The sequence below is a fragment of the Pongo abelii genome, chromosome 10, assembly GCF_028885655.2.
Source record: "Pongo abelii isolate AG06213 chromosome 10, NHGRI_mPonAbe1-v2.0_pri, whole genome shotgun sequence".
NCBI lineage: Eukaryota > Metazoa > Chordata > Mammalia > Primates > Hominidae > Pongo > Pongo abelii.
The window spans coordinates 60365902-60378661 of NC_071995.2; the positions used below are offsets into that span (position 1 = coordinate 60365902).

At 33.0% G+C, this 12760-nt stretch overlaps 1 protein-coding gene across 6 annotated transcripts in view; it reads left to right on the forward strand.

Annotated features, from left to right (window-relative positions):
- Window positions 1-12760, forward strand: part of USP15 (ubiquitin specific peptidase 15) — a 144391-nt gene that overhangs the window by 46373 nt on the left and 85258 nt on the right. For 5 of the 6 annotated variants that reach the window (XM_002823463.4, XM_002823464.4, XM_009247970.3 and 2 more), the window contains one exon: window positions 8066-8192. In XM_002823463.4, coding sequence (XP_002823509.1) covers window positions 8066-8192 — 127 coding nt within the window. The other variant, XR_010135785.1, reaches the window with a different exon arrangement.

A 12760-nucleotide genomic window follows, 5' to 3' on the forward strand; every position in this document is an offset into this window, starting at 1 on the left:
ACAGAGCCAATATTTACTAGTTTTGAAGATTCCTAGTCCCTCCAGATGGCAAACGATGCTAATACTAAGAAGTGTTTCTGAGCAAAGATAAAACTCAGAGTATTCTCAGAAAAAAGTATGATCGAATCTGGCAGCCAAGGTTGTGACCGTAAGTTACCTCAGAAAAATCGAAGGTCATGCCTCACAGTACCATTCAGACAAAAGGCCCTATAAAGCATTTAAGGGTTAACTTAGAGGTTGTCCTGTCAGTAGTAATATTAATTAATATTAAGGGTGTCTTCTCAATATGTGGCTTCTAAGAACAGGAGGGCTTCAAGAAGCTTACGGGCAACACCTTAGCTTTCTCAGCATAAAGCCAAAGTAGAGAGGACTTACCCTACAGAACATTTGTGGATATGGCTTTTGTCTAATGGAATGAACTCCAGTAAGATCCAGTGGAGACCTACATTGCTTTCAAATTACCTCGCAGAACCACTGCCATTTTGGACTGCAGAGACAGTATCAAATGAAAGATGCCTTTGACCTCCCAGACTCCAATAAGTAGGAATCAGGCTGAAAATTTACTTAACTTCAAGCATGTGCTAATGCATGAAAAAAGGATGACTCAGAGAACGGAACCAAATGTTAGATAGAATAATTTTCAGGCAAGAGTAGAACTGAGTTCCAGTCAAGGAATTTCTAGTATTTGTCCAGGTAGATTTCATAATTGCTATGGACCATTGATTCCTTTGTACCTCCTATTTCCCCTCTTATAAAACAGAAATATTTAAAAGGCTATGTTCTGTGTGCTTCATCATTTTATTTTGGGTGTATGGGGGGCAGAAAACTTGTCTCTTAGTTCACAGGCCTGTAGATAAGAGGCACTACAGTAGTCCCCCTTATCTATGGTTTTGCTTTCCATGATTTCAGTTACCTGCAGGCAACCATGGTCCAAAAATATTAAGTGGGAAATTCTGGAAATAAACAATTCATGAGTTTTAAATTGTGCACCATTCTGAGTAACATGATGCCATCCCACTCCATGTCCTCCCCATGGACAGTATACATTACCTTCCCGTTTGTCACTTAGTAGCCATCTTGGTTATCAATCTACTGTCACAGTGCTTTGTTGAAGGGCATTAGTAGCATAATGCAGTGTTACAGTGTACATCATTCACTTCACCTCTTCTCATCAGGTAGACATTTAATCATCTCATATCATTACAAGAAAAAGGGTGAGTACAATATGATAAGCTACCTTGAGAGACCACATACACATAACCTTTATTATAGTATATTCTAATTGTTCTATTATTAGCTATTGTTAATCTCTTACTGTGCGTAATTAATAAATTAAACTTTGTCATAGGTATGTATGTTTGTAAAGGAAAAAACTTAGTGAATATAGGGATTAGTGTGCTATTTGTAGTTTCAGGCATCCACTAGGGGTCTCGGAATATATGTCTTCAAAGGCTTATAGAAAATTTATAATTTGTCAGTTATAGATGACAAATTTCCGAACTCCAGGTTGCTAAAATGAATTGAGACTAGTCGGGGCCTTTGGAAGAGCTGAGTGTATTTTGTATTTTGGGGAAAGGAACTGTGAATCATTGGGGGCCAGGGGGTAGACTGCGGTAGCCAGCCTCAAAGATGCTCCTCAGTGATTGTGACCTCTTAGACTCCATAGTCTTGTATAATCCTTTCCCACATTGTATGACAATTGGTCTGTGCAGTCAGTAGCATGTGGCAGAAGTGGTGGTATGTCACTTCTGAGATTAGTCCTTAATGGATGCCGGTACTTCTATTGGGAGTGCACATACCTCCCTCATCCCCTCCCCTCGGATCACTCACTTTGGGTGAAGCCATAACTTTGCCTTTAACTTACCCTATAGAGAGACTCACATAATGAGGGACAGAGGCTGCCAACAGCTACATGAGTGAGCTTGTAATTAAGATTTGAACATGATTAACCACCATAACCTAATTGACATGTACGTTGTACTTAGTCATTGCAGAATACACATTTCTATTAAGTGGAATTTTTAAGCAAAATTGACCATATTCTGGGTTATCAAAATTCCAGTAAACTTCAAATGATAGAAATTGTTCACTGTATTTTCTGTCATTAGTGGGATTAAGCTAGAATCAGTAACAAAGAGATAACCTGATTATCCCCCAACTATCTAGAAATGGAAAAATATACTTTTAAGTAATCCTTGAGACAAAGAGAAGAATGAAAGTTAGACATATTTTAAACTGAATAATAATTAAAATACAACTTAAAAGATTGGCTGAAGTCATTCTCAGAAGGAATTTTATAGCTTCAGTGCAAATACTGGAAAAGAAAGTGAAAATCTGTTGTCTTAACAAGAAAAGGAAATTGAACTTAAGAAGAAACATTATAAAGTAGACATTAACAAAATAGAAAACAAACCTACATTAAATGAAGAAAATTCAGTCATTGTAGAGAGCAGTGAAATTAGACCAGTAAAATAAAGATGAGTCCTGGCAGGATTGTTTAAGAATGAAAAGAGAGTAGGCACAAGTAACCTATATTGCAAATGAAAAAGGAAACATCATAGCAGAGTCTCTAAAGACTTTTTTAAAAAGATTATGTTTTGAACAGTTTTATGTAAATTTGAAAATTTAGACGAATTGGATAATTTCTAGACAAACAAAACTTTAAAATGTCAATACAGTAAGAAATAGGAAACTCGAATTCACCTATATGATTAAAGAAATTGAGTCATTGAAAACCTTCCCACAAAGAAAGCTTCAGGCCAAGAAAGCTTTACCAGTGTATTCTACCAAATATTTAGGGAAGCCATAAACCAATACCATACAGATTCTTTCTGAGAATAGAAGAAGCAGTATTCCCCAACTTATTTTATAAGGCTAGCATAAACATGACATAAAACCTGAAGGACATTACAAGAAAGAAAAATTACAGGCTGGTCTCACTCATGAACATAGATGCTTAAGTCCTAAACACAATGTTAGCAAGACAAATCCAGCATTATGTAAAAAGGACAAAAATGACCAAGGTAGATATTTTTCAAAGAATACAATTTTAAATTTGAAAAGCATTCATAATTTTAGCAGAATAAAGAAGAAAAATGATCTCAATCGATGTACAAAGAACATTTGATGCTTAACATCCATGTATGATCTTAAAAACTCCTAGAAAACTAGGAATAGAAATCGCCTGTAAATATTATACTTATTGGTAAAATATTAAAAGTTCCTCCCAAGTCAAGAATAACTGTGTTAGAAATCTTGGCCAGTATGGTAATGTAGTAAAAAGAACTAAAAGAGTGAACCTTGTAAAAGAGGACATAAGACTGTCAGTGTTTTTAGAAGGCATGATTCTGCAGGTTTAAAATTCCAAAAATATGTACTGGTAAACAATTAGAATTAACAGGTAAATTTAACAGGTTGCCTGATATAAGGGCAGTATAGGGAAACCAGTTTTTTATTGGCAACAAATAAAGTTTATTTGTACAAATTTGTGGTGTACATGAGAAAATTTGTTACATATGTATAAGTAGTGATGAAGTCAGGGTATTTTGGGTGTCCTTCACCCAAATTCAATACATTTTTGTTAAGTATAGTCACCCTGCTCTGCTATCAAACATTGAATTTATTCCATCTTACTGTATGTTTGTACTTTTAAGCCAGTTCCCTTCATCCTTCCCTGCTCCCTTCCTTATCCTTCCCAGTGTCTGCTATCTGTCTTTCCACTCTTTACTTCATGTGATCAAACTTTTTACCTTCCACATATAAGTAAGAACATACTATATTTGTCATTTTGTCCCTGGCTTATTTCACTTAATATAACGACCTCCAGCTTCATCCATGTTGCTGCAAAAGACATGATTTCATTCTTTGTAATGGTGGAATAGCACTCCATTGTTTATATATATATACAATATTTATCCATTCATCCATTGATGAGCACCTAGGTTGGTTCCATATCTTGCTATTGTAGATAGTGCTACAATAAACATGTGAGTGCAGGTGTCCCTTTCATATACTGACTTCTTTTCCTTTGGGTAGATATGCAGTAGTAGGATTGCTGGATTCAATGGTAATTCTGTTTTTAGATTTTTGAGAAATCTCCACACTGTTTTCTGTAGTGGCTGTACTAGTTTACATTCCCATCAACAGTGTATAAGTGTTCCCTTTTCTCCACATCTTTGCTAACATCTGTTGTCTGTTGTCTTTTTAATAATAACCATTATGGCTTGGTTAAGGTGATATCTCATTGTGGTTTCGATTTGCATTTCTCTGATGATTAGTGATGTTGAACATTTTTATATACCTGTTGGCCGTTCATTTGTCTTTTGAGAAATGTCTATTCATGTCCTTTGCCCACTTTTAAATGGGATTGGTTTTTACCTGTTGAGTTGTTGAGTCCTTGTATATTCTGGATATTAGTCCTCTGTTGGATGAATAGCTTATAAATATTTTCTACCCTTCAACAGGTTGTCTCTTAATAAAGTTGAATTTTAAAATAACATTTACAGGTCAAAATACTTAGGAATAAACCTAGTAAGAACTATGTTTTTCTATACTGAAAATTGTAAAACATTACTGGGTAAAATTAAAGAAGACTTAATGAATTAATGGATCTAGCCTGAAGGTCTAGAGGCTGAAGATGTAGGAGAAGGAGTAGGTCACTAACGTTTTTCTGTAAAGGGCCAGATAGTAAATATTTTTAGCTTTATGCGCCCTTTAGTTTCTTTTGAAATGACTAAACTTTGCTGATTTAGGCATAAAAGCAGCCCTAGATAATTAATAATTGGGTATGAAAGTAGCCGTAGACATAAATGAATGGGTGTTGCTGTGTTCCAGTAAAGCGCTATATACAAGAATAGATGATGGGTAGATTTAGCCATCTAAACCTAAGTTTAGCCAAACTTAGTTCATAAGTTTGCCCATCACTGGATCTAGGCATTGGCTTTAATGTCTACCAGCATCACAAAAAAAGGAGCAACTAGATATTTGCATCCTGTTTAGAGTGAGTGTATGTCACCATCTATGAAGTGGTCTAAACTAAAAATTACAAGAATAGGAAAGATGGAGAACTTCTAGGTTAAAAGACACTTAAGAGACAAATTAGTCTATTGCAATATATGGACCTTATTTGGATCCTGATTCAAACAATACATTAAAAATGAGACAGAAGGAAAAATTTGACTTTTGACTGGATATTTGATATTAATTGATTAGTTTTAATTTTTTAGGTGTGATGATGGTATTGTGGTTATGTTTGAGTCTTTGTTTCTGAATATTCTAAAGTATTTGTGGATGGAAAATCACATATATAGGATTTGTTTCTTACACATTAAGAACTATGATGTCATAGTTTTGTTGTATTTATCTACTTCTCTGTCTTCACCGTTATCTGTTCTCACTCAGACTCCAGGATCTAGGTTTAATTTATCTGCACCAAATGTAGGTACTCAATAAATGCTTTTAAAATGAATGAAGCTAGCTCCTACAAAAGAGTAAGTCAGTCTGTTAGAGGCCTGGTATTATGAAATTGTTTATATAGTACTAGATTTTTTTAGAAACTACTTTTATTTCTCTTCTCATTTCAGGGAGGGAGGCACTTGGAATGAAGGTAAAGTTTCTATGAAACTTTTCATACACAGATATAAAGGGTAGACTATATTAGGTTTATTTAATATGTTTAATGGCCTTGTAAAAAATGCTGTAAATATTCACAGCAAAAAATGAACATAGAAATTATTTATTTTAATCCTCTATAAACTTATATTTAGCTCAAATACTTAGTAAAGAGACTTTGCCTTCATTATGGTTATAAATTAATGAAAATATGTTTACATATCCATAAGTCTTAAATTTTGGACAAGGAGCCAGATTTCATCATGTACTTACTTTTTATTTATGGTAATATAACAGTGTTATAATTCACTTAGAGTAAACATTGTAACTATCATCTATAATACTGAAACATAACTATCACTTCTGAATATCCCCCTTCCGATCTTATTTCAAATTTATATTTTAATAGTTATAATAATTAGGTAAATAAAACTATACTTTTTTTATAAGCTTGTTTCTTCCTGTTAGTCTTCATGACCATCATTTTCAATGCATACATTTTTAATTAAGGTAGGAAGGAGATTTTATGTAAACAAATATGAAGGAGATTATATAAGCAAATAATCTACATGTGACCATTATAACATTGATTCGTAAATGTGCTAATTATTTTTCTTTTTATGGTGCTGTTATTTTCAAACTTTAATAGTACATATAGTATGACCTTTTCATATAAAAATAGTTTGACAACAAACTCATATTTTTAAAAATGACACATTGTTAATACACTACTTTGGGAATTAGTAAAATAAATATAAATATAGTAGCAGTATTCTGAGTAGTGATGATGAAGGTTTTAGCAATGTAAAATGTAGGAGAGAAGAAAAAAATGTTGAGAAAAATTCTGAATCCCAGTAGTGTGGATTTTGAAATATTCTTGATATTTTGTTTTCATAGATCTCACAATAACTCTGACAATTAAGTCACCAGGTTCTTTCCAGGAAAATATCTATAGTATTATGAAAATGTATTTTCATTTTTAGAAAACTATGCCTATTTAGAAAGTGTATACCTCAATATAAATCATAATGGGGGGGTTGTTTTTTAACCATACTTATTCCTTTTCCTGCTTTGTGTTGGTCATTCCATTTTTCTTTTTCTTCCATAAAAATGAGGCCTGCAGTTTACCTTAGTTTTAGTTACTACCAGTGATTAGTAGCTACTTTAATGTAGTTTATTTTAGGATTTTACTCAGCTATTGAGCCCCAGAACAGAAATTACTGACTGATAAGAATATTTGATTCCTTGTTTCTCTACTTAAATACAACTACAAGTAATCTTATAAAATTAAATGTTACTACATTTGTAACCATGAAGTAAATCAGCCTAAGATGGTTGAAACAAATCTCAGTAGTTTAACATATTGGTTTTACAAAACAAATTACATTTATTAGCAGGAGAGGTACAGGCTGCTACCTGTTTAAAAAAATTGTAACAAGTATGATTAAGAAAATATATATGACAAAGTATCATAAAAATGTGTGTTGTATTAGATAGTAAATACTAGATGAACTGCATTTGAATTTTTTCCATTCAGTGAAAGACAAGTTTGTAAAGTCCTTTTCTGGATTGATGTAAGCTTGTGAGTATATCCAACGGTCATTTGGAGCCTCCCGTTTGCCGTATTTGTCTAATGGGTCACATATCAGGCCTATTACTATTTTCAGAAACAGTATTCATGACTGAAATCCTACAGTTAACCTTTAGAAGATTAAAAGGAATTATACTTATTTAAAAGGTGACCTTAATATATACATATTTCCTTTTTATGCTTTATGGCTTGCATGCTTAACAGCTTTCTTTTAATTGTTATGTAGAATTACTAAGCGTGTAGTTAAAGGTCAAAGTCACTGTAGGGAAACTAACATATCAGTTACCTAGCCATAGCTGAATATTTTGGCAACAGTGATTTGGAGTTATCATTTTAATAGATATATTTTAACATAACAGTGATAATATAGCCATTAAGTTGAAATTGTATAAACAACTTTTTAAAGGTTTTCTGCTTGGGATCACTACTAAAAGCTAAGAAGTATGTTTGTATCTTCAATCAGAACTCTGTTTATTTGTATTATAATGTATAAACAGAGAACTTATGTATGTATTTGCACATAGTCATTTTGGGTAAGCTTTCTCATTATAAATACTGAATATTAATTATTTATGGTGTACTAGTGTATCTTCATAGATCAATAGAATGCCTTTCCAAACTGTCACTTAATGTTTTAAAATCATGATTATTTCTTTCTTTTATATATCAAAATTTCCAAAAAGGTTTCTTGCTTTTGAAGTTTTAACTATCCAATATCTTTTTTTATATATATTGACAGGCTTTAAGAGTGACTGGTTTTTCACTGGAGATCTGCAGTTTTCTAAAGTCTCTTTAAATGTATTGTTATTAGAGTGAAATATATTGATATAGGTGACACTGATTGGTTTTGTTTCATTATTTTAGGTGGTTGAACAGGGTATGTTTGTAAAGCACTGCAAAGTAGAAGTATATCTCACAGAATTGAAGCTTTGTGAAAATGGAAACATGAACAATGTTGTAACTCGAAGATTTAGCAAAGCTGACACAATAGGTAATGCAAGATCCTGTCTTGTTTTTAAACCATTGCTATTAGATATTTAATTAGAATTATCTTTGTATATGCTACTTGGATGATAACCATTTTAAGAATTTATATATACACATTCGATTTCCAGCTTTGATGCAATGTCTTAGAGTTAAATTATTTATTGTTTCTTGTATGCTTTTGCATTTATTAAATGAATTTTAACATTTGTGCCATTTTGCTTTTTTAAAAAACATCAAATAATTACTGTTTTTATTTAGCAACTGGTGTGTCATTTGTAACATAGACCTTTAAATAAAAACTTAATTAAAACTTGGTAAGGTAGCATGGAAAATGACAATTGGTTATTTCCTTTTTTCTCCTAGTTTATTCTTTGGTACTATAAATACAGTCAAGTAGCCAAGGCAGCAGGCTTAGCGTTATTTTGACACATTGATTTTTCAAATTAATGAGTAGCGTAAGCAGTTGTAAGTCAAATATAAGTGGACTTAATTCTCTCTATATATATTAAAATATATATAAATTGTTTTATTTATATTTAAAAGGCACATTTTTAATTTTAGGTAAAGAATAGATTGAATAAAATGTTTTTTAAAATAAATGATTTTGAATTTAATAAAAATTACATAGTTTTTGCTTCATAAAACTCAAAAATTTTTAAAGTATTTAATTTCAAATGAAGTTGTAAAACAAGATTAATGGTAATAACATTGATCTTAGAAAATACAAATGAACAGTGAAGAAGGACACATAACTTGTAGAACCCAGCATGGAAGAGAGATTAGCAAATTTATGAATTATAGCGTGGCATAAGATTTCCTTGTTGGAACCAGTCATTAAAGTAAATGAAAGTATTTCTAAATTTCATCAAGTGCATTTGGCTTTCTTTCACCACTTACCCACTTCACAGCAGGAAAATCCTTTTAACCCATATTTTTTATGAAATAGTAGCATTATTCAAGTACTCAGTGCTTGGTTAATCCTAATGTTTGCACCAAATAAAATACAGCATTATGTTATGAATCTTTATTCTCCCCTCTTCATTTAGCCAGAACATTTATAAGTTCGAGATTAAGTTTCAGTAAGCTCATAGTTGGCCAGATGCGGTGGCTCACACCTGTAGTCCCAGCACTTTGGGAGGCTCAGGCGGGTGGATTGCCTGAAGTGAGGAGTTCGAGACCAGCCTGGCCAACATGGTGAAACCCCATCTCTACTAAAAGTACAAAAATTAGCCAGGTGTAGTGGGCGTGCACCTGTAGTCCCAGCTACTTGGGAGGCTGAGGCAAAAAAAATTGCTTGAACCCAGGAGGTGGAGGTTGCAGTGGGCCAAAACTATACCTCTGTACTCTAGCCTAGCAACAGAGCGAGACTTCATCTCAAAAAAATAAAAATAAAAAGCTCATAGAGTCATCTTTCTAAAATGAATGCATAAAAGATAAGGAATTTCATATATAAGTTTTATTATAATTATTATTACAAATAAATTGCTTGACTTTTGAATTTCCAGATTTGTGGAATATATTCAGGAAAATAAGATATTTCTACATATTAAAAACAGTTTTCAACATATGAAAATTATTTTAATCATATGAATATGTACATGAGAAGAGTCTATAAATTTAACAAGGGTAGTCTGTTAAAAGTAATTCAGAGAGTCGTCTCTGAAGTTTATAGCCAATTGGAATATAAATGAGAAGCTACCTCTTAAAATGATGTTTTCTAGTTATTTTTAAAGTTTGCTATTTTCTTCTCTCCTTACCTCATTTTGATAGGAAAATTATATATAAATATGAGACCATCAGAGATACTATTTTAGAACATTATTGTACTAAGTATTTTGAAACTCAGGAAGATCAGCAACTGATTTAATTTCTGAATTCAAAACAAGCATTATGGGTTCTCATGATAAGAACTGTGTAAGAATTTGTCACGAAGATACGTAATTTATAAAGGATCACTGCTTCAAAAAGTTTACAATCTGGCATAGATTTTAATCAACATAGATACTAATACTTTAAAATGCTAGATAAATTGGATATGTACTTTAACATTATATATGAACCCAATTTTTGCATAGCTATAATTTTTTACTGTATTAAATCATTGTTTTTCAAACTGGATTGTTGATATTTTGGTGGTTCATTAAACAGTTTTGGGAGTAAAGAAAATTGAATGAGAGATATTAGAATACAAAATATCAACATATATGTTTATGTCCTGGGTCACAATTTCTTACTATAGCTCTTAGTTTAAAAAGTTTGAAAGTTGTAATAGAATGAGTCTTCTTTTTAAGCAAAAAGGTTTGCAAAAATTAGTCAAGTCAGGAATTTTAGACACTTCATGGTTATGGTTATCATACAGGTTAACAGTTATTGAATATTTACTATGTTTTAAGCACTTTACAGGAATTTTCTTGTTTGAAGTTAAACAAGCAAGTATCTTCCTCTTATAGATAATGAAGCTGAGATTTAGAATCTACCTCAATTCACCCTGGTACCAAGTGGTAGAGCTAGTACTTTAACTTCGTAAGCAGAGCTCTTAAACCAGAGTCTCGTCTCTCAATTGCTGCCTTACACAATCTGTGTATGCTAAAGGAATATTCGTTTTGGAGATATTAACTGGGCTGATTTTGTTTTTTCTAAAGGAAGTGGGTTTTGAAACACAGAATTTACATAAGAAACTTAAGATGGATATGTATTTTTCCCTTATGGTCTTTTAAGAAATCTTGATTGAAAATGATTAAAATAGCTATGTATGTGAAATACAGCTGTATAAATTTTATAAACAGAATTAGGAAATATAAGTGTCTTTTCTCTTGTTACCAAATTAATAAAATATTCTGTTTTCAGCTAGTACTACCTACAATGATATATAGTAAAAATGATAGCAGGCCATAGGCCATATCTAAATGATTTACCTATCAGGGCCAAAATCTTCTGCCTTCAAATGTTTTCTGCCAAAATTGATATATTTGAGCATTGAGCATGTTTAAGTAAGATAGATAAAATAATAGTTTTATTTTCCTTTAAGATTAACTACCAAAAACATAAAACTTCTTGAAAAATATGATTTAATTTCTATGACCTGTATTAATATTTTTTAATTTCTAATTTTTGTGAGTAACCTGTATTATTTTTCTACCTCTGTGTGCTTTTCATTAACTGGCTAGTACAGTTGAATTAATATGTGGAAAAATTGACCATTCTCAACTTCAGTGATCTCAACCTCAGCCAAGCTCAGCCACCAATTATTATAGTTAAACCCTAGACTGTCGTTATCTGTAACTGCACTTGCCAGATCTCAATTTTAGCATCCTGCATTCTGGCCACCACTTTCTCTGCTCCCATTTTCTCTTGAGCCCACTACATTAGACATTGAAACCTACCACTCCGTTGGTACTACTACTGTCATAGTCTCTCATGACCTTGCCATTGACAAATCCAGTGGTAATATAGAAATCTTCCATTTTCCTGACCTGCCAGCAAAGTACAACACAGATAAACTACTTTTCCATCTAGAAGCACTTTCTCTTCATGTGGCTTCCTGGGCACAGTTTCTCACTGGCTGCATCTTGTTGGAGTCCTTTGTAAAACCTTCTTCATATTCTTTATCTCAAAATATCAGTGTCTCCATATTCTTCCAGCCCTCCTTTCCTTGGTGATTTCTTTTGTTCTCCTGGCTTTAAATATTTTCCACGTGTTGATATCTTTTAAGTTGATAGGTCCTGCCCTGAAGTCTCCCATAATTCCAGTTTGAACTGTCCCATATCTTCATTTGTATGTCTGACAGGCTTCTCAAGAAGACTATCAGGTATAAAACTAAGCTCCCTTTCCCAAAAAACCTAAGTCTCTGTCATTCTTCCTTATCTCCATAATTCCCACTTTTGCTCTTCCAATTGCTTAGGCCAAAAATCATTTCTGATTATTTTATTTCTCACCCTTCATGTAATCTAGCAGCATATCTTCTTAGCAATTCCTTCAGAATTTATTCTCAGTCAGACCACTTAACACTGATTCCATTGCTACCACTTTGGTTAGGATTGTTGCAGTAGCCTAGTTTCCCACTTTTGACCTTGAATTAGTCCATTCTCGCACTGCTATAAAGAACTACTGGAGATTGGGTAATTTATGAAGAAAAGAGGTTTAATTGACTCACAGTTCCATAGGCCGTACGGGAAGCATGGCTAGAAGGCCTCAGGAAACTTAACAGTCATGGTGGAAGGCAAAGGGGAAGCAACCACATCTTACCATGGTATAGCAAGAGTGATAGAGCAAAGGGGGAAGTGCTACACACTTTCAAACAACCAGATCACGTGAGAACTCCCTCACTGTCATGGGAACAGCAAGGGGGAAATCTGCCCGCATGATCCAGTCATCTCCCACCAGGTGCCTCCTCAAACACTGGGGATTACAATTCGGCATGAGATTTGGGTGGGGACACAGAGCCAAACCTTATCAGACCTTCTGCAGTGTTCTTCACTACCAGCAAAAGTGAACATTTAAAATGTCAGTCATATCATGCCACTTCTCTTTCCAACTCCTCAATAGCTTCCTCTTTTGCTCAGATTAAAATAT